The sequence below is a fragment of the Zosterops lateralis genome (assembly GCF_965231275.1).
Source record: "Zosterops lateralis genome assembly, chromosome: 29".
NCBI classification, from domain to species: domain Eukaryota; kingdom Metazoa; phylum Chordata; class Aves; order Passeriformes; family Zosteropidae; genus Zosterops; species Zosterops lateralis.
The window spans coordinates 101,993-125,246 of NC_139789.1; the positions used below are offsets into that span (position 1 = coordinate 101,993).

Here is a 23,254-nt window from a genome sequence, read left to right on the forward strand (position 1 = left end):
TTTTGTATCTTTACAAAAGGAAGTGTTTTGGGAAGGAGTCCTTGAAAGGAGGAAGCCAAAAGGGAGCTCTGAATACTATCTTCAAATGAGACTTTTATTTACAGAAATTATCTGTAAGCATTTTGTAATGAGATACTTGTACTTTCACCTAGCAGAAAAGAATCAAGACTGACTTTGTCTAATTTAGCACTTCTCTCATGCACCTGTGTTGATCTGTGCTGATTTCACAGAAGAGAAAAAACCAAACCCTTTAAAAAAACCTAAAAAGATCTTTATAACATCCTGTCTGAAAATTCACTACCCACACAATGGACTAGAGTTCAGTTTAAGCCAGTCAGTGCATAGAAAGACCAAGTAACACCAGGAGAAAAAGCACAGAGTGAAAAGTCAGTTTAATGAAATCTTGTATGACATATTATGGCAATTATCATAACTGGAATTCCTAAAACTAGAGATTATGGAAAACATGGTAAAATTTGAAATATGTAATACGTCTCTAGAAATAAACCATTTTCTACACTCACTGGGAGAGCAAGAGACCAGCTGAACTGCAGAATGGGACATGTTAGGAACAGTGATTTAATAGCAGTAATATGCAAGCAATGGTATCAGTTGATACCTCAGGGAACCAAGAAGAGCCATGACAAAGCTGGAGGGCTTTTATTCCTCTTCTAATAATCTGCTCACCCTAGTTCTAGGGTAGGATGACTGAGGACTCATTTATTTAGGTAATTTCCTGCCCTGTCTTCTTGAAAGCAATGCATCATGCGCTGAGAACTGAACTACAGAAAGATGATGTAATTATAATATTCTCTTACCTTAACGATTGTATTTCTTGTGTGTGTATTTTTTTTTTTTCATTTTACAGATAAGAGTCTTTCTTCTGGTTTCAGTGACATCACCATTCTAGCAAGATTGTCATAGCATCATAGAGCATGCTGAGTTGGAAGGGACCCATTAGGATCATCAAGTCCAGCTCCTGGCCCTGCACAGGGCTCCCCAAAAAGGCCATGTGACAGAGCATTGTCCAAACACTTCTTGAACTCAGGCTTGGTGCTGTGACCACTGCCCTGAGAAGTCTTACGTGCTCAATCTCCCTCTGGATGAAAAACCTTTTTCTGGTATCTATGCTGAACTTCCCCTGACTCAGCTTCATGCTGTTTCCTCAAGCTCTGTCACTGGTCACAAGAGTGTAGAGACTGGTACCTGCCCCTCATGAGGAGGCTGAAGACTCGCCTCAGTCTCCCTTTCTCCAGGCTGAACAAACCAAGTGGCCTCAGCAGCTCCTCATACAGCTTCCCCTCTAGACCCTTCCCCATCCTTGTGGCCCTTCTTTGGACACTCTCTATTAGCTTAACATCTTTTTTATACTGTGGTGCCCAAAAGTGCCACCAGAACTCAAGGTGAGGCTGCCCCAGTGCAGAGCAGAGACACAATCCCCTCCCTCACCTGACTATGCCTAATGGCCCCCCAGGACATAGATGGCCCTCCTGGTTGCCAGAGTACACTGTTGAGTCATCAGCAAGCTTGTTCAACTTTACAACACTCTCCAGTATTCTTTTTCCACTTGGAAACCTGAAAGGCTGTGCTGCCTGTGTTGGTCAGTAGCCACATAGGCTATACAAGAATTGTCAACACCACATTAAAGTTAACAAGAGGTCTAAGAGCAAAGACGGAACAGGAACATAAGCAAGGGGAAGACTGCTGTAAGGTAGCAGAGCTGGTCACCATTACCCTCCCCTCAAAGAGCCACTGCTTGGTACAGGAAACACAACGCAGGACTCAGGATGTTTCAGGATGTTTTGTTTGCTTGCTTGCTGACACAGGTTTTAATGTAATTCCCATGTACATTTTGATATGCCAGTCTTACATAGATCCTTCGAGGCTTTGTTTGGTTTCGCCTGTCACTGGTTTAGTAAGGGTTAAAGCAGAGAGCTAAGTCAGGGTTTTGCTTTGGCCCAACTCTATCTTGCTGGGCATGGCCTGAACACAACACACTGCCAATTCTGTTGGGATGCACAGCAACATTTCTGCCTTCACTATGAACATTCATGCAAAGCTTCCAGCTAAAAAAAAAAAATCTGCATCAGTAAATAGTTGCTAAATTTTTTAGAAAGCTGTAGGTGACTTTGTACCACCAAACCCCAAAGCAGGAATGCTTATTCTGTTTTTCTGAATGCACCATCAATTGCATTTTAGGTAAAACACTTCAAAGTGAGACTCAGCATGGACCCCCATAGAGCCTGAGACCGGGAAATAATGCCTGTTTTCCCAGAAGTAGGCTGTGGTGGCCAAGACACCTTATTAATTTTCCTTATGAGAATTAATTTCCTTATGCTGACAAGAAACATCTTTATGATGCAAGGGTGTTTGAAAAGAGTAGTTTAAATCTGAGTATCTCAAGAATGTAAAAAAATCCCAGATCCAAAATGCAGATCACTTACTTGAAAGTCCCCACACTTTGTGGGGCAGAAAAATTGTGGTGAGTAATAAGGAACCTGCTGTATTCTTTTTGAAGCATGGGAAGAGTACAGGGGTGCAGCAAAAGGCCTGTTCATTGGTAAAAACCCTAGTAACTCGAAGGTGAGAAAAAGAAAATGCAAGAAGGCATGAGCAGACAATCCAAACAGGTCAAGATGCAGTGGCACAGCCTATCATTAGTCCTTTTCAATTGCCAAAAAATTAATCACAGATATTCCTTCAACTGGCTATGAGGAAAAGTAAAAGCACCCTCTACCCGAACAGCATCAGTCTTCAGTGATGGTTAACAACAGAAAAAAGGGGAAGATTTATTCTTAACTGCCAGTGAAAAGTGTATTTCATTAAAATAGAGGCAATAAGGATTGTTTTGCTATTTGAATACTCTATTTCAAAGTTGATTCGGTGCTATAACCTGGATTTCTGTTTTCAACTCATGCTATATCAAATGCTTCTTCCCCTTTCATTTTCTTTTAGGTGATGCATTTTAGAACATTAACCTACAAAGGAGCAAGCATGCAAGTCAGAAATTATCTATCAGCAAATTATTTATAAAGGAAATAGAACAATTTGGGGAATTTATAGTGAAAGTGACCTAGTGACTACCAAATTCCAATCTTGCTGGACAAGAACATACCATACGTTTCAATAAGAAAATAAAACTCAGTTTTCACACAAAAGACTCAAATGATTAAGAAAACACCCAAAGCAAAAAAAAAAAAAAAAAAGTGAGTTATGGTTACAGTAGGAGTACTTTAGAATTACACACAGAAAACCACACTCTTGCTTTTATTTGTGGTGGAACAGAATACAATAACCTTCAGCCCAAACTACTCAAGGTTGGCAGTATTACCTTTTTCTTCATGCTGCAAGACTTCAGGAAATAGAATGGGGACAGGAAGGATTAGAAGTTAAATTTTGTATTTAAGGCCATTAATTCAGCAAAATTTTAAAAAATGTCCTCAACTTTAAGCATGAAGAGTTGCATTGACTTCAGTAAGATTACGCACATACAGTAAAGTCAGGCAAGTGCTTAAATGGCTTGTTGAATCAAGCCATTAAATGAGAACTGCTTTATTACACAGATTTATTTTAATGGCTTGCAGAGCTCATTACATGAGCCTATTTCATTCTTCCAAGGGCTAACAGCTGTTGTCTTTAACTTTTCTGAGGGTGTAACTTGTATGCCTCCTGCACTTTACTATAGCCACAGAAACATAAAATTTTCTAAGAAAAATTGTATGTAACACCTATTACATATAGTGGCCTAGCTCTCCCTTAAATAGTAACAGAAAAGAACGGTACAAAACAATTGTTTCACTTTTTCAACACACAAGAGCATCTTACTGAAAAACTAAAATAAAAAAGTCTCACCACAATATAAATCCCCAAAAAATAATAATGAAATGGGAAGAAAAAAAGGAGTTAGCAAAACATCCTGCAGACTTTAAAGTCTCTTATTATCGCATTAAAAAAGCTTTTCTGGTGAACCACAATGTTTTGTTTCTTTCTGTTTACAAACCCACTAGACAGCAAACAATGGCATCCACATCCACAACTAGGCTGGGATTAAAATAACCTGACCCATCTGCAGTCCAAAAAAAAAAAAAAAAAAGAAATAAAGAAAAAGGAACCCAAAAGGGCAGCCAGTGAGCATAGGAGCTGGTGAAGACTGGGTTTCCCTGTATAAAGGGGAGTAGGGGTTATAAAAGCAGAATTCGAGTTGGAACCACGTCAAAAAGTTGTATCTTGGAGACCTGCAAGACATGAACTACTGAAGAAACAGCCAAAAGGTCCCAATGAAAAGCTGTGACAAGCTGTAATGTGCCATTTTAATTACAAGGAAGAGGGGAAATGGTTGGGGGTGGTTGCATTTTGTGTTTTTGTTGTTTTGGGGTTGGATTTTTTTTTTTTTTTTTTTTTTTTTTTTTTTTGCTCATCAATATGATGAGCTTTCAACGTCCCAAACCACATTCAGGTAGTTTCCAAGTCTGCTTTTTTTTTTTTTTGTATGGAATCTACTGATCCAGACCAAAAACCCAAACAAACAGAACAGAGATGCACAGTTCTTAAGTCCTGGAGCTTTAAATACCGCCTGAAATAATCGCTGGCCTGGGGTATCCAGAGATGCCTGCAAGATGGTGTTCATAGCAGCCTTGCAAGCAGATCAGCTCACATCTGCTATGTGCTGCCAATGTTCTGCCCATCACCTTCATCATTAGGACCTGAAACAATAGAAGTAGTTCTTGGTCATAAGAAATACCTTTTGGTTTTTTTGCCTTGCATTAAGAGAGCCATCCCAAGAAGCCTACAGAAGTCTCAGATTCAGGTATTCAATGAGAAATGAGAACTGTATAATTCCTCCCTTGCCTTGCATATGCCTCTTCCAGACTAAGATCTCTCTACTGTAGAATTTTACGTTCTTTACTAATCTGGTTCAGGAATCCCAGCAGCATCTCAAAACCTAAAAGCTTGGTTTCCAATCTCTTCAATTTTCCCCACTGCTTTTGTTCATATTAATTTTTCTCTTTTTCCCCTTCTGTGAATCAGGACGGAGGACCATCAAACTTTGCTGGATGTTCTCAGCCACAAGAAAGCAAAGCACAGATGATGTCCAAGTTGAGTGTACAAAAGGAAGCCTCCCTCAAACTGAAGACTAGTATTTTTCTTAAATTATGGTCTCCTCATGCACAATAAAAAACATTACACTCCTTCCATGCCCCTTTGTAAACCTGCTTTCCAGACAGCTCTCTACTGAAAGGTCAGTCTGGATATGCTGCCTACCGATCCTGAGTGATCTCAGGTTTTATGTGCAACTCTTGGCCACAATGAAGGCGAAAATGAAACTCAGAACCACCCTTAGAAATTGTAAATGATAAAAAGCACAGAAAACCTCTGCTAAACTGTGGCATGCAACTCAGGGGCAGCACAGGGGCCTATTACCAGTTTGGAGAAGAGGCAAGAAGTAGTTGTATTCAAAAAGGAAATCCATGCAATAGTCCTACTCCCCAGATGTACACAAAGAACATAGTCTGCCTTAAGAAATGACCCAAGTAAACACATGAAAAACTGGAAACACCATTGTCTTTCTTACTTACCACTTCCAACTGATCCCGAAGGTGCAATGACATCATCATCATCACTGTCTTCCTCATTGGACTGCGTTACCTCTGGCTCAGGTACTACATTCTTGACTTCTTGCTCTTGTTCCACTCTACTGCGCAAGGCCAAGATCCGATGGTGCAATGCAGCATACAACTGCCCTGTATCTTTAGAGCTTGCCTGCATTTTTTAAAAATCAGAAATAAGAAAAAGGTGCATGGAATTATAACACAATAAAACACTGTTGACATAATACACACCAGTCATGCCTATTTTCACAATATACTTTTTAGTTTTCTTGAAGTGATTTTCAAATCAGTCAGAATAGACCGTGGTACACACAGCAGGACATTAGATACACAGAACTCTGATGGTGAGAATATATTCCTCTGCTTAGTTTCAGCTTTCTCTGGCTAGCATACTCAGTATTTGCTGATCTCAAATAGCCTTCTTCACACAGAATTCACACCGCTTTCCTGACACCTCCCAAAAGCTCATATTAAAAAAACCCTTCAGATAAAATCTTGCAGATTTTTGCTGGCCTGTCAATAATTTAACTTCACACATCAGTTAATCGTAATCAAGCTAATTGTTTCATGAGGCACTGGCACAGAATTTTTGAAATGAGCTATAATGAGAAAACTCAATGGACAGTCAGGCTGGCAATTATTCCAAAATTTTTCTTGAACAGTCTCAGTTTCAGAGGGAAGCATTTTTGACAACCTGTTGAATTCTTTCATAAAAAGTAGTTTCCCTCTGTCCCATCTGACACCTGAATCTGTCACCTCTGTATCTGCAAAATTCCCCTGCAATGAGCTGTAACGAAAAAAATAATTCCAAACAAGATACTTTTTATCAGTACTAAAATCAAGAGTGAATAACCTGATCACAGATTAACTCAAAACTTTCAAATCTGGAGAAAAAACTTATCCAATAATTTCACTTTTTCTTCATCAATGCATATTTAGTATCACTAAGGTTCCATGCTGAGACTCCAGATCCCAGGCTAGAAACCTAATGTCACAGGGAAAGCTGACCATTTGTTGATGGTCTCAATTTCTGATCCCTAGGAACACTAATTCTTTTGCAACACCTTGTGTAGAACCAGTGTAAATCGAAAGAATGATTTCAGATCCCTCCATATCTCTAAGCACTTTAGCAGGCATTAGGGAATGAACTTTCTTCCTTGCTGACTATATGATCAGATCCTCAGTGTTTTAGTAATCTGGTTGGGGTTGCCATTCCCCACTTAGCAAGCACAGAAATCACTTTTGCTATCCTGTTACTGCTTTAATACCCTGCATCAAAAGAAAATTTAAGTTAAAATGTGTAACCTTTAACACTAACATGATGTTCTCGACAGTTTTAGAGTTTCCTTTTCAGTGGGCACTTATCCACCCTCCCGCACTGCAGACTACGACAGCTTTCCTGTGCTGAAAGTTCCAGCAGATCTAATTTTGGGTAAACTACTGCATAAAATCTCTGAAATAATGTTTGTTCTTCGTAAATCAGAAAACAATCTGTATTAAACACTACAGTTTAAGTCTCAGTATGTGTGGAACAGATCCCATGACTCTATGGACAATGCTTTGGCTTCCTAAGGCAGCCTTTGATGTAGCATTTGTTCATAACCAGCAAGATTTTTAGGCAAGCAAAACTGCCAAGTGCCTTATCTTTGAAGCAGGGGTGATGTGTAAGGCAGTGTAGGGTGCAAAGAAAAATGGGAATGCTACCTCAACTACAGTTTAAATAAGTACCAACTTTAGTGTAGGATGGTTAAGACAAACAAAAAACTGTACTCACTGATATAAGAAAAACTTTAACTCCTTGGTCCTCTGTATCCATGGCGGTGATCCGGATACTCTTCTCACTGGCTTTATCGATCTGCATCTGAGCCCACAGCTTGGTATTTAAGATTAACCTGAGACTCCCCTGAGTCCTCATCACTAAAGCCAAATTACAAGATTAGTTAGGTGGAAAAAGACATCAGGAAGCTCAAAACAGTCAAGAAAGACTTTTTACTGTATAATGGTTTCAGTCTTTCTACAAATAAGCCCTCTTGGGCTTTTGTCACAACTGTAAATGAGAAGAATGTAGGCTTGTGCTAGTTTTGGCTGGGGTAAAATTAACTTCCTTCCCAGTCACTGGTATGGACCCGTATCTTAGGTTTGTGCTGAACATACAGTTGATAATATGGATGTTTTTGTTATTGCTGAGCAGTGCTTGCACAGAGCCAAGGCCTTTTCTGCTTTTCATACTACTACGCTGATGAGGAGGATGGGAGTATGTGGGAGGTTGGGAGCAGACATAGCTGGGACAGGTGACCCAAACTGAACAAATAATACCATGCTCAGGATATAAAGCAGGGGGAAAAAGAGGAAGGGAAGATATTTGGAGTGATGGTGTTTGTCCTTCCAAGTCACCATTACATGTGATGGGGTCCTGCTGTCCTGGAGATAGATGAACACCTGCTTGTCCATGGGAAGCAGTGGATTAATTTCTTGTTTTGCTTTGTTTGCATGCACCTTTTGTTTTCTTTATTTAACTGTTTTGATGTTAACCCAGGAGTTTTCTAACTTTTATACACTTCCAATTCTCTCCCAGATCCTGCTGGAGGGGGAGTGAGCAAGCAGCTGCAAGGGGCTTGGTTGCTGGCTGGACTTAAACTGCAACAAGGCTAATAAAGACTATGAGTCATATCTGAAGATACTTAGTCTGAAGCCTTATATGTTAATACATTAAAGTTCAGCAGTTGTATCTGAGCAGATAATCTCAGACTAATGCGCATTCCTGCCAGCCTGAACTATCGTGCCCTATTCAAACAGACTTCCCCCACCACAAGCAACCCATCCAGAATGGCGAGATCTGAATGACATTACCATAAATTTCTAAGCAAATATTCTAGTTACTAAACATGGTTTGCTTTTATGGGGGGGGGGGGGAGGGGAAGTAACTGGAACATCTGCCACAACAGAAGAGTATGAAGATACTCTCTCTGGAGGCAATATTCACTAACTGAAGCAAAAGAAAGGGTCCAAACTGCTTCTGAGTTGCTAGAGCTAAGACAAACTAACGTGAGTGTTACTGCATGTCAAGGAAGAACCTTATGAAAATAGCATGACTGTCATCCAGTAGCTCATTTCCCCTGGTTGCCCTTACCCAGTCGAGACTGTAATGTTCCATCATCTGTTGAGGCCATATCATTGAGTCTCAGGAGCCCTCGACCTCTTTCCACCCAAGACTGAGAGATTTTATCAAATACGAACAGCTTGCACTGAATCTGTAACAGAAAATATTTCTGTGGCATAGTGGTTGATTGAAGTAATCATATATTTCTTAGTCACCTACAGTTGGTTAAAAAAACATTCAGATTTCATACCTGGAATTGTTTTTTGTCTATAGCTGTGGAAAGCAAAACAGTCATCCTCTCTTTTGCAATACATTTCTCAAAATATGCTGTCTGTTTTCATCGGGTTTTATTAAAAGAAGCTATATATTCTTAAAGAATAAGAGGTTTCATGATCAAAACAACAAGTAATTTTCAGGTGATGTCATAAGAGACTATCTTAGATCAGTCAATGCTTTTAAAAGCCTTGTGTACACATTGCACCACTGAAAATGGTATTTGCTGCTAGGAAGACCGAGCAAATATAATGAAAGCAAAGCAAAATTCTTCCTGTAAGGAAGCAAAGGATGAACAAACTTGCTAGCTCATTATCAAAGCCTGAACCACACAAAGTCATTAGTTAAGTGAGGTATTTTTACTGCCTCCTATAGGTTATAAAATTCTAAAGCTGTATGTATTTTTTCCAACAGTAGGAATACTCCTTCATGACCTACAAGCTCCCTTTTTCTTCCACGCCAATCATCTTTACTCTATACCACCCTCCCTAATCCAACTTCACTGTTACTGCTGAGGTTTTATACCTCAAACCCCTCAAGTTCCCCACAGATGAGCATGCACTAAGTAGAAAAGATACTTTCATTTTCATTCCCTCCATTTCTCATCTTCTTCACCCCAAAACATCTAGCTCTGTATGTTTCTGCAACAATAACATAGTTCTGTCTGTACAAGTCACATTTGGAATTTTAATGCATTACATTTCACAAGAAAAAAAAATAAAGGCAAGAGGTCTGTCAAATTACTCTCTATTAAGAGTTGTGGTTTTCCTAAGTGAAATAGGATTCTTATCTCTTCAGTGTCTTGTTCAATTATGTGGAGCATCCAGACATTTCTGAATTACATAGAAATAGATGTATCAGAAAAATCATTTAAAGACTATTTATATCTGATTTAAAAAGTCCAAGAAAATAAACATTACAGAGTATCATTTTGCAAGGTAATATAAGTGTAACTGATAGGCATTAGATACTGACAGTGCAACTGTCTGGTGTCAGAGTATCCTGTCTGTAAGAATAAAAGTCATCCTTGAAAATAATGCAGTTCAAATGCTGAGAAACAAAGTATCTCAAGGACAAAAACCAAAGTATAATTGGAGGATAAAGAGAGATGGGAAAAAATACATAAAACACTTCATTTTATAGGAAAACTCTGCTTGTTTTCCTTAAAGATATACTTGAGTTAGTAAGTATATTTAAGTTAATGAATAACTGCAATGTTAAATATATAATGATTAAAATCAGGAGTCTAAATCATGACTAAATATCCTTCTACAACATCACTAATTCAATTAAGTACCTTCAGCCAAATTCCTGAGTGTTTGTGATATAGATTCTGTTTTGCAAGAAACTAGACTGATGGCCTAAGTAGTCCACTCCAAGTTTTAAAAAAATCTTCAGTAGTACAACAATAAATAAACTTTAAAATAGTTAGTTCATTTAAATTTTCTTGCAATAATTGCCTCATAGAAAATAGAAGCTTCTATATTATGGATTTAGGAAAGCATGGTTAAGATACACTTAAATGGCTTATACACAAAAATTTATTTGGAAAGAAGAAATTAAAAAACAATGGATAACAAGTTAATAAGGACCTAATATAAATATCTAAAGTTTTCATTTTAATACAAGAAAATACATTAGAGATATAGAGGAAAGCTGAGTTGTAGGGAATCAGATGGTATGCATTCACTGGACATCCATATGGAGCCCCACAAACTCAAATCTCCTCTACTGTGTTCCTTACCTGTAATACGTTACTTTCAGCTTCCTCCCCAGTTATCACTTCTACCTTCGCTAATAAACACTTCCTTGCTGTTGCTTTAGTATAGGCTGCTGCGGACTCTGCCAGTGATTCTGAAATATTATTAGCTGAACAACATTTTGAGAGTCTGAGAATGATTAGCACAAAATTTTATAAGATGTACAAAGGCCTCACATAAGTACACCGGAGTTTTGAGACCTTTTGAAAAGTACAGAAGACAGACCTTAATAGAACACATAAAAAAGGGTTGAAATTTAAGCATAGGTTAAAGCTTGTCTTTTTAATACTTGTTTTACAAGCATAAGGGGCAAAAGGGATAAGTTCTCAATAATTTTTGTCCCTACACACAATAGTTCAAAACCTTTCAATGGACATCTGTTTATCTGTAGATGCTCCAGCAGTACCTGCCAGCCATACAGCTGTGCCTACACATGACAGTGCAATTAATTTTCCACTTTCATTTGGGCTTGCAAGCAGTTTACTGAAGAAAACCCATAGTCCCCAGAATTTCCATAATATCTTGACAATTTGAAGTGACAGTATCCAGCAACCAGTTCTGAGTTCAAAACATGTGGGGCACCCACTCAATGCAATACACATTCGAATCAGAAATTTAGTCACTTGAAATAAAACAGTTGTTAGAAAAAATTTAGCCACATTTCTCCTCTGTTCTCTATCAAGTCCTACTATCAGTTTTGTTAATTCCCTCTAATTTTATTCTGTTGAAGATACTCCCAGTACCACAAAAAGACAATGAAAAAGACAGTGGAGCCTGTACATGTTTAATATTAGAGGATCTACAGCATTCAGCGATTTCCATATCCACGCCCGGTATCTTTAGTTACAGGAGACAGTAAAGGCAACATAAAAATCTGATGTTTTTGAAAAGTAACAGGATATTGAAAAATACAATAATTTAAAAAAGATTAACTACCATTTCTAATATAATATTTTGTTTTTCACCTTTTTCTGGCGTGGCCTCCTGAGAAGATGATTCAGACCCAGACTCTGTAGCAGCATTCTCCTTATTACTCTCTGTACTACCTTCATTTGATTTTGGTGGACTCTATTACAGAAATAAGAGGAGGTAAACAGAAGAGAGAAAACATATACTAATTCTGCTGAACAGGACTAGTGACCAAGTACTGAGGGCAGTTCCAGTGTTTATAAACCATATGGTAAAAAAAGAATCTCACAGACAACATGCCTTCACAGTTAAAGCTATCCTACTACCTCAGTCAAGGAACTGAATGGAGTGTGATCTAAAATCCAGTTCAAATTATTTTCTCTTGAACTGATACCAAATTTCAATCTTTATTTTGAGGCTTTTTGACTTGCTTTGTTCAACACAGCAAATCAGCTACAGCTACTCATGGCAGAATTGACTGAACTCCCACTTAGTAGCTGGGGTCTGAACACTCATCATTAAATGTTTCCATCTTGTTCTGGCACAGGAATAAAAACAACAGCAGGAAACAGTAAGGTACTAGAAGTTATTCCTTAGGTTGGTACATCATCAACAGCATTTCCAGAATCATACCTCAGTCCTCAGCAGAGGCAGCTGCTTTACTGCTGGGCTTGAAGTCCCATCCTTGGGGGAGTCACATGACTGAACCACTCAATTTTGAGGACATAAAATACTCTCTAATACTTATACTCCAATAGCCATTTAAAGCAACAAGCTGTGCCATAGAATGCCTGGGCACAAGAACCACATGCACTACAGAGACAGCACTGAACCTCCTTACATTGAGAGAGTTTGGCAGGGAAATCCTGAAGAGTACTGCTGGGCAGACAATAGCTCATAATGAGCTTCCCATGTTGCACTCAAAGTTATCTTCAATGGAAACCACTGAAAAAACCCCCATACTCAAGTGACAAGTATTATTACAGGGTCTCAAAACTCCTGAGTGAGAATCCATAACAAACTCCTGGCAAAATTACAACATATACATAATGGATACTCACTAGGACTCGCTCACTCATGTTCTGTCCAAAAACAAACTTGTTGCTAGACGCATCTGCACTGTTCGTAGAGTTCTCTACACTGAAAAAAATCCAAGAAATAAGCCAAGTTTTACAAGATAGAAAATATTACCTCTTATTTTCTACCAATAAAATTCCTCAGAAAGTGAGTAATTATCACTGGCTTTAAAAAAGTAAGCACCGGTTGACACAAACATAGGTAAAAATTAATTCAACTTAACACAAGAACACACTCTAGTTTTACAGAATGAAAATTCTCTCAGAATGACAACAAATTTTTTTTGTCACTGTAAAAATCTTCCCCTTCAGATAACTAACAACATACAAAGCAATACTGAACGCTAAGTGAGGGCTTACTGTCTAATCATGTAACATACTCTTTTTAAATAGTATTCTGTATGCACAGATTTGAACTACTACACATTTTTAAGTCAATTCTCTCAGAAATGTGAAGAATGGAAACAAAAGCACTTCCAATATCGTACAGGACACAAAGGCAGCAGGGATAAGCAATGCCTTTAATCAGACTAGCTGCAATACCACAGCCTCTCCAAGAAGTTTCACAATCAAATCTCAGCCTTTACGTCTTCCTTATAGAATAAGCATTCTCCTCCCATTAGTATTTTTATTAACAGATTTTAAATCCTATTTAGGAAGAATAAGAGTTTTGTTCTTTTACAGGCTCAAAAGACTTAACGAGTCATTGTTCCTGTTCCTTCCTATCAGGGACACCTTTCTAAGACACCAGCTTGCTCACAAAGTGAACATACAGAATAGCAGAGCATTCTGAATCAAGCCTACATGCATTTCACCAAGTTTGGAAAATGGGGATTCACATCTACATGATTCAAGTGAAACTAAAACTGTACATGTAGAGTTGCTACTTCTGATTAAGGAGATTCCTAGAACAAAGGAGGTCCTCAATGGAAGACAGCTTTACCTACTAAGGAAACTAAATACCACAGTTCTGAGTGCCAAATATTTACATAGAACTCAATGTGGCCTACCAGTATCTGCCACACCACCTAGCACATTTAGTTTTTAAAGAATTGACAGTATTACACAAAGGGAGGAGTTTCCTTTTGATTATCATAATGCTTTGCCATCACAGCTGAAAACCAGAGCCAACTCCCCTAAGCAACACTATTTTTTTGAAGACAAGTGCAAAACTAGGTTTCTGGCAACTGACTCGCCATGAGTAACTCCTCCCCAAAGTGAAGACTCAAATGTCAGATGTCATATGAGTTGAAAAATATGAAAACAATATTCCAGTATTTGAAGGCCACATATTAGTTATAGTCTGCCAAAACTGATTGAACAAGTCTGACTGTGTCTATTGGAAAAACATTGATCTGGAATCAAGAGGGCAAAGGTGTTCTCTACCTCTCCAGTGCAACATCTGAGAAGTTCAGCATCAAAAGTTCATTGACTGCAAAACTGCCTACTGCCTCCTTCGTGGTGAACAAGAGTATCTTAAAAATGCCAAATATAAGGTCAAAGAAAGCATGTATTGGTGCTTTTCCTACAATCATTTCATTGCTTCAATCTGAATTTCAGCTTACTCCAGGAGCAGAGATACTGCTCTGCTTCATCACTCTTGGTAGGATTTCCCATCACACTTTTCCAGTGTGAATTCACACCTCTGTATTCTGTTTTCTCATTCTGTACACGACTTCATTTTTTTGACCACTACTAAACCAGCATTTTCACAGAACTGTGTCACTACCTTAGCCTCAGGGGAAGGCTGTCAGCTCAGAGCTCATTACTACATAAGACAGGATTAGCCATTTTCTCCTGGCTGCCTCACTTTACCTATACATCACATTTCTTCTGATGTTACTGCCTCAACAGAAGTTCTCTCAAAAACCTTCCACAGTTAGGCTCCTACTTATTCATACAGGCTGCTCTGAAAAGCTAACTATCATGAAAAAATTTCAACTATTCCTCATTTTATCTGTATCATATATGAAACCTACTGAACAACACAAATACAGTGCAGATCTCCACAAGATTTAACTGGTAGCTCAAATTTAGTCCATCATTGTTTCTAATCATTCATGAGAAGTCCTCTCATGTCATGCTTGTTGGCTTTCTGAAGCGGTTTTGGTAAGGATGCAGTCAAATAAATAGTATCAAATGTATCTCCCTTGACAAGATGATTGAGGATTATTCCCCCAGATCTGAAGATTGCCATTCTCATTCTTCAGAAGTCTGGGTCCCCACTGACCCAGTCTAAGCCCTGCATCCAATAAACAACAGAATCATAAAGAATTTTCATTAAAGAGGACAGAACTGTTCTGCTGGTTTCCCTATACTCTCACCTGGAACTGATATACTGTAGAAAATAGTTTGTTGCAGAAGGTGTATCTGATGTCAGAAGGCCAGCATTCTGCACATCAGCAGTTTCATCACTTTCATCTCCTAGCTAGAAAAAGAACAAGTATATATATCAGTAACTGTAATTACTGACCACAAATTTTTCAACTCATTCTTCCTAAAGACAAAGTTTTATCCACAAATGATTTCTACAATAAAACAAGGTAAGTCGATGTCCCAATATTACACTTTCTTTTATTATGCTAGGGAACCTAAGCAAACCCGACTTCAACAGGTGGTACTAACAATCCAACTCAGTTATTCTATGCATAAGTCTAAGCCCGGGTTCAGTCTATTTTTCCATCTCTTCTGTGAAGTCTTGGTTGCATGGGAGTGTCTTAGGACAAGATTTCAACTTCATTCTGGCCCAAAAGTTAAGAGAAAACACTACATTCAACTGAGCTTTAGCCATTACTCATGATTGCAATAGATGCATTTATCTATGAAAAAGCTTCTTATGCTACTTAACAGATTCATTTATTAAATGTCCAGAATACCAGTTTTATTAAACAGTCAGCTCTGTGTTCATAGCTTTTAATTTTACATATAAACATGGAGGTTTTAACCTTTTCATATAGTAGCTTCACAGTATTTCATAAACTCTTAGTCAAGAGAACAAACATGTGTTTACCTTAACTCTATCTCTTAAATTTTGCCCAAAAACAAATGCTTGCTGTGCATTTAGTTCAGCCTTCTCACAGCTCTCATCATCTGAGGTATTGTTGGACTCCTTTTTCTGACATTCTGCTGCCTAAAGAAATGGAAAAATGTAGCTTAAGAAGTTCAGTTTCTTTAAACAGAAACACCTTATGACAAGGTGACTCACACACTCATTTACAATGTCAAGCCAGTAACAGTTCCAGATCTACAAGGCATATTTTGCATTTAAATAAGGTCTCTGTTGTTAAGTGTTTTTCTTACCAAAACACAGAATAGTTGAAGTTCAAAGGACTAACAATCACTTGGTCCAAACTGTGTTCAAGGCAGCATCACCTTCAAACTTACATTAGGCTGCCAAAGATCTCATAGTAGGTTTCAAAAAATCCACGTGACAGTTCTACATTTTGGTAGTCTGGTTCAATGTTCAACTACATTAAGTATGAGAGTTATGTCCTAAAACCCATCTGGAATCTCCTTCCCCATCTGGAATCAGCTTCTCATCTGTTTGATAGACACTTCCTAATTTCATTCTAATCTTACCACTGCCTACCACTTGAGACCTGAGGGGAACAATCCAATTCCCCTGCCCTAGTCCAAGCAGACTGTACTCAGCTTTTTCATTTTCTCATCACACATCTTGTGCTCCAGCCACTAGTCTACTTGGAGATTATTAAGTATCTTTCACGTACTGTAAAGCCCCAACAAACTATACAATATTCCTGATAACATCCACCAGTGGTAGAAGAAGAGAAAGATCACTTTCCTGAACTTAATGGCTGCAGTTTTAGTAAAGCAGCCCATAAGTCCTCTTAATCAATAAAAGGATACTTATTCATGTTCAATCTCTTGTTCATCATTGCTGCACAGCACCTGAAGGTTCCTGGACTTTTTGTCCTCCTAAGGACTTTGTATTCTGCACCTGTGCCAGCTGCTTTCCACAAGTGGTTTCATGACTTCTCCCTACACATGCTGTGGTGGCACTTTTCCTAATTATTCCCATATTATAGCTGTTCTTCCACTATACTCAGAGCCTTGCACTTACAAACCCCTAAAGTAGTGTTGGAAATCAGTTGCAACCTGCATGGGAATCACTTCCTCCTGCTTCTGTCCTAACCTCCTACCCCATAGTTTTGACACTGATAGGAAGACCCTACACTATGCATACATGAAATCTCAGAAGTGACCCGCATACAGCAGTTGTCCCTCAGCAAAGCACACTCCCATCAGCATCTACAGCACCATAAGCAGAAAAAAAAACCCTAACCACAGGAACCCTGAACATATTATGAAGAAAACTATAAAGTTATTATGAGAAGAGTATTGGGGGTACCACTTAGGAGGACACTCAGGGGGAAGATGCCTGTCTAGGGAACCCATTAGTAGTTTTTATGGCTGCCCAATGTGAAGTTTTCCCTTTTCTTTCCCTTTTTGATCTCCCTTCCTCCAAAATAAAATAAGTGTCACCTTTAGAAGCAATACTATCAGCTATAGATCTGCTAACAAATTCTGTATGTGAGAACTTGCCTCAACACTTTTCATGCAGTATCAGGATCTCCAAGACTTGTCTGCACAGCTGCTTTCTAGCCAGTCCCTCTTCAGTCCTTGAGATATATGGGTCCTCTAACCCAAGGTACAGAACTTTGCATTTGCTGGCCATCAGCTAGTTTTTCTCAGCTTGTTTTTCCAGTCTGCTGAGATCCTGCTGAACAGCCCCTCCCTTCCCACACATTGACCATTTCTCCCCTTCCCACAGTGTACTAGTACCCACAAACAACAAGATTTATTCCACCTTGCCAGGTTGTTTGTGTATATGTTGAACAGTCCCAAGGAATGCCTCTAGTGACTGACACCGGTCAAACTTCCAGTCACTGACTGCTACCCTCGAAGCTCACTGCTTCAGCCAATTTTTTACCCACTTATATTCCATCCAACCACTACACCCCTCTATTTTGGCTATGACAATGGTACTTCAGACCATACGAAGATCTTGCCCGAAGTCAAAATCAACAAGTAGGGCTCTCTGCAAAGCAAATAATCTCAGAGGATAAAAAACCCATCAGGTTGGTCTCTGCTTTATATATGCTGGCTGTTCTCAATCCCTTTAACGTGCCTCATATACTAAGATTCCTCCACCACAAAGGGAGAGGAAGTAGTTGAGCCATTTCTGCTTTCCTGGAACCTTTCTTGCCATTTGTATAAACATGTGCCATGCTTTCTTCTTCCCCAGTAACTGGGACCCACCACATTAACACAACTCTCTGAGGACACAGAGTGGTCTCACACTATCATTCTGCAGCTCCCTGTCCTGAGTTCATTTTCTTGCCAGTACAACACTGTATTTTGGATCCAGGATGAGAATAATCTTGATCACACACTGATATTTTGGTTGCGGCTCTGTTGTGCTCATCCCAAGTCAAGAACTCTTAGTATCTCATGCTCTGCCAGCAAGGAGCCGCACTAGAAGCTGTGGGGGAGCACAGCCAGGAAAGCTGACCCAAACTGGCCAGAGGGATATTCCACACCACAGAATGTCCTGCCCAGTATGTAAACTGGGGGAGCTGCTGGTGAAAGGCTGATTGGTGCTGGGAGATAAGACACAGATCAGTGGGTGCTGAGAACCTATACTGGGCATCACTTCTTTTCTTTGTGTTTTGTTTATCTGTCTCTCTTGCCCTTTTAATTACAATTATTATACTTTACTCTGTTTTAACACTTAAATAACTGTTCTTACCTCAATCCATTAGCTTTACTTTTTTCCTGATTCTTCTCCCCATCACACCTGAGTGGAGGGAGTGAACAAGTGGCTCCATGTTACTTAGCTGCCAGCTGGGGTTAAACCATGACTCTGCCTCCACACTCATAGACACATCTCCTGTCTGGTCCCATGGACCTGTGTATGTCAAATTGTCTAAAACAGTCCTTATGCATATTTACTGTAATAATTCACTCCATCAAACTTCCCCTAAAAAAAGAGACTTGGTAGACCTGACAGCAGACTTCTTCAGTAGAAACAAAAACAAGACAAATGCATTTGGGTACCTCAGATTTTTTTTCTTTTTTTTTTTTTTCATCAAGAGGTTCCCTTCAACATTTTACAGAAGGCCTACAATTTTCCTTCACTTTACCTTTGCTGCCAATACCCGTGGAAGCCTTGCCTGCAGCTTTTCATTCTCTCTCATTTCCAATTCCAGTCAAGTTTAGGCTTTCCTAGTTCTCCCACTCATCCAGGCAATCCTTCTGTATATTTCTTGGATGGTCTTGACTGCTTTTACAAGATACATGCACATTCTCTTTCTGGATTTAACAAGCTCCCAAGTCCATATGTGCAAGCCTGTATGCACTGGCCTCCTGCCACACTTGCACAATTTCACGCACTTTGGGAGAGATTATTTGTTCTCTGAGGTGGCTGTCCATGGAGGTAAATGAGCTTTTGTGATCCCTGTTGTCCTTCAAAATGCTATCAACCAGCTCAATAAACAACCTGAAGGCTTCTCTCCTGAAGTCTGGATTTTTATTCTGCTACTTATTAGTTTCCTCAGGATGTCAAACTCCATCTCATTGATGCTGCAACAACAGCTACTCTCAACCGTTGCATTTCTAGCCAGTTCTTTACAGTGAATACCATGTACAGCCAAATACCTCCCATGTCAACTTACCCAGCATATGCAAATATTCTCATCAACTTATTTCTAAAATCTCCAGGAGTATTCTGGAGGACTTCTACCAGGACATGTTGCCATTCTATCAAGTGTCCAAGTACTAAAGTTCTTTAGAACCAAGGCCTGTAATTGTGAAGCTTCTAGTTCTTTAAGGGCATTAGTTACTTTCTCCACTTGATCAGTCCAAGTCTGGTGAAGGTTCGCTTTAATTTCCCTCTTGTTAGCTTCCCCTCAGATCTTAATCTATAAAGCCTTGACCAATTTAGTGCCTTCTTGGATTAAGCTTCTTTTATCATAGCAGAACCCATCCCTGTCTGTCTTTTCTGCTTTATTTCCCAAAAAGCCCTTAGCTATCTAATGCAGTAGTCCAGTTGCCCAAGTGAACCTCCTGTATCCATGATCCCAATGAAATCTCACTAAACACAGACTGCCAATTCCTTCTGTTAGTTTCTCATGCAGGGTGTTGTTACCCTCATGTGCCAACCATGGCACTTCCTGCACATATCACATAAGTCAAAAAGTTTCACAAATCCCCTTTTATGTTTAAGGGACAACTTTTGCATAACCTAGCTGTATCATTTGCCCTCAGATTCTAATTCTGGTATTTCAAAGACATTGTTTTTCTGCTTGCAATTAGAAATGGGCCAGTGTTGATCACTGGGAGTACTCATTCACCACTGAATGATACATAGGGTGAAGGAACAATCTATTGAACACAAGGAAAAGTCACTAGCCTAGGATTTACTTAACAAGTCCTCTTTCTTCTGGATAAGGATCAGCATCTCCCCACTACCAGAAAGGCTGAGGGTTGTCAAGTTTCCTTAATGACTTTCAGCCACTTGACTCTCCTACCAGTTGAAGAAGGCTAGATCAAAGGCTGCAGCTTGTACCCATCTGAGGACTTGCTTAGGGCTTAGGGCTCCTGTAGTTTCCTAGAGGCTTTCAAGACAGAGACTAGAAAAGCAGAAGTTGCCACAGAGCTGCTCAGGGTATGACAACCACTAGACTGAGAACATCTCCCTCTGCTACCTTGTATAAGCACAAGATAAGACATTGGAGAACAATCTTTTCTGACAATAAAATAAGACCATGACTCATACCTGCTCTAACGAAGGCAGACCATGCTCATGTAATACTGCAAATAACATATACTTGCCCTCACAAGGAAGGTCTCTCTCTGTAGTGCATCAAATCTATGCCACAGGTCTGCCCATACAATTACCTATATGAAACAATTTCAGAAGTAATCTTTCACTCTCACCAAGCCATCTAATGTTCTGCAGACACTCCAGCATTTAACACAACTACTGCATGAACTCTAATGACTTATAGCAGTGCTAGAAAGCTTCAGGGAGACAAAATTGACTACAAATGTCAAGACAATAGAATATCTTACCACAACCCTTGGTAAAATTGCAAATGTTCAGTTATTGAAGCTTTATACCGTTTATATGAGCTTCCAGAAATCAGTTGTAACCAGATTTAAGAGCTTTCCTCTACGAGAAAAATTTCTCCAAGGTCAGTTGATTAAAAAACTTAAGAGGACTTGTGGATGTTAAAAGCAGATAGAGGGTGTCCCTAATGACATACATAGTTGGTTTACAAGCATGTCCCAGTTTTCATACTGGTACATACATTCAATTTATTTATCGATACTTAGTTGTGGCAGTAGCTTTTCATTAAACCTTAAAAAGCCATTCACACTGCGAGTGTTTCTGCTCACATACCCAGGATTAAGACTTGAATTTCAAGTGAACTGTTCCATACTCTTTGTCTTCTCAACAATATTTCTATTCTCAATATGGCAACAAAAAGCAAACGACTGCCTAATGAGGCTACAAAAAAACCCCACAACCACACTCAAGAGTTCCTAAACATCCCCGTCATGCTATCAGTCAAGACCTTCAGACACTGATGGTTAGCTCAAAATCTGAAGATAAGGACCGGACACACTACACAGAACTGGAAGTAAATATTTCATTACCTTTCTTTCATGATAGCCAATAAATGACTTCCGATGCACTTAGATGTCTTTTGCTCTAGGTGAAGCTTTTCAGCACCTCATTGCCTGCACTGTCCACTTCCTGTAGGGAATTCATGTGCTGCTACTGGCTTTTTACTCTGTTCATAGCATATTTCTGTCTGTCACTTTAAGTCTCCTTCTCCAACTCACCTTGTCTTCAGAGTCTGAACTTTTCAGTGTTGCATCACTTGGTGATTCTGATGTGGCTGCAGAATCTGGAGGGATATTTACACCATTGGTGCCACTGCTGAGAACTGCAACACAGAAATAAAAAAATACATTAACTCTCTAGATATTTAAACTGTCAGAAAAGTTCTTATGCATATTGCATGACATTTTCTTGCTAAAGTCCATTAAACATCGCAATGTAAACTAAAAAGTTACCATAGTATTTTGCGAGAGACATGAGGACCACAATTTAGCAATTCATAGCAGAATCAAAATTCCAAAGGTAGAAAGCCAAGTCATCAAATTAATCTATACAAATGTTTAAGGACTTCAACATATACAACTTTAAGCAACCATCTTGCTCCAATCTGATACTGTTCACAGCCAGCAGGGCTTGTCTTCAGACTGATCCACCTGCTCATATACTGAACTTCCACTGAATATTTTTACCCCAATACTAAGTCCTCTGTAGAGTCCAGTCTGTGTCAGGAGGCACATCAAGAAATCAAGCTAGAAATGTTTGGTTCTATGCCAGATTCTACATTCACTGAAGTGACTCCTGTTTCTATTCAACTAAACTTCGACGTAACAAATGGCATCAGGCTGGGGAAACATGGGGTTTAGAAGACAGGGACACTTTAAACAGTTTTTTACATTAACTTCCACACTTCTGCCTATTTCCATCAGCTATATCAAATTCTGTAATTCCATAATACAATAAACATTCTATGAACGACCAAATTTAAGAATTAAAATTCCATGTTCAGAATTAAAACTGTACTTCAAAGTCCCAACTCCAAAATGGTCCCCAAGTCCAGAGCCACGTCTCACTGATTTAGATACTTTACTGTTGATCAGTTACCAGTAATAGCTTATTACACCATGGCCAATGCTGTCATTTGAGATTGACTGCTATACCACACTCTTAAAAGTCTTTTTATTCCAAAACTCAAGCATGGACCACACCAAAGTTAGAGGTCTGTCGACATCACAAAGTCATCGTACACAAGACCTTACGGTTCCACTATGTTATCCTTCATGCAATACAGATACACTTACCATTCAAGATGTTCCTTTTCTGAAAGGAGAAAACTAGAAAAACCAAGGTGAGTGTTGAGTAAAACCAAACCACCACACTAAACAAATTCAGTATTTTTGTTCTCTCTCCACTGTATTTAGAATGCAAAAGCATTATTTACCCATCTGTGAGAAAGCTTTTGGCTGTGGTGCCTGTAATACTGCTGGACGAAGCACACTTCGCTGCTGTTCCTTCGGTTTCTGGCTAGGAAGCCCTGCAAGTGCAAAGTTTTTCATGAAGTATAAAGCTCTAAAGTTGGAAAATTCAGTTTCATCTTCTCTAACTGCTTCCAACAGAACACATAATGAAAAAAGAGACACTAGAAAAGCTTCTACCCACTTCTTTTCCAACCCTCCTTACTCAGCCTCAAGAGAGAGTTAGTCTCAAATATGGAAGACTATTTCCTAGCCTAAAGAAACACTTCAAAACATATTGTCTAGCTTACCCAGGAAAGCACAGAACAAAAGTTTAGTACTGATCCAGAAATAAAACCACTATGTAAGAGAAATGAACAGTACACCAGCAATCCTACTTATGCACTGACATTTTTTTCAACTACA

At 39.1% G+C, this 23,254-nt stretch overlaps 1 protein-coding gene across 9 annotated transcripts in view; it reads right to left on the reverse strand.

The window, feature by feature from the left end:
- Positions 1 to 758: 758 nt before the first annotated feature.
- The window catches only part of RANBP3 (RAN binding protein 3), a 51,443-nt gene continuing 28,947 nt past the window's right edge, over positions 759 to 23,254 (reverse strand). For 6 of the 9 annotated variants that reach the window (XM_083879865.1, XM_083879862.1, XM_083879864.1 and 3 more), the window contains 11 exons: positions 22,816 to 22,908; positions 21,599 to 21,702; positions 15,738 to 15,857; positions 15,052 to 15,155; positions 12,713 to 12,791; positions 11,708 to 11,810; positions 10,727 to 10,851; positions 8,740 to 8,860; positions 7,384 to 7,526; positions 5,577 to 5,760; positions 759 to 4,703 (listed from right to left, as the gene is read on the reverse strand). In XM_083879865.1, coding sequence (XP_083735991.1) covers positions 4,660 to 4,703; positions 5,577 to 5,760; positions 7,384 to 7,526; positions 8,740 to 8,860; positions 10,727 to 10,851; positions 11,708 to 11,810; positions 12,713 to 12,791; positions 15,052 to 15,155; positions 15,738 to 15,857; positions 21,599 to 21,702; positions 22,816 to 22,908 — 1,220 coding nt within the window. In that variant the 3' untranslated portion in view covers positions 759 to 4,659. The remainder of the gene's footprint in view (positions 4,704 to 5,576; positions 5,761 to 7,383; positions 7,527 to 8,739; positions 8,861 to 10,726; positions 10,852 to 11,707; positions 11,811 to 12,712; positions 12,792 to 15,051; positions 15,156 to 15,737; positions 15,858 to 21,598; positions 21,703 to 22,815; positions 22,909 to 23,254) is intronic. The other 3 variants (XM_083879868.1, XM_083879867.1, XM_083879861.1) reach the window with 1 other exon arrangement.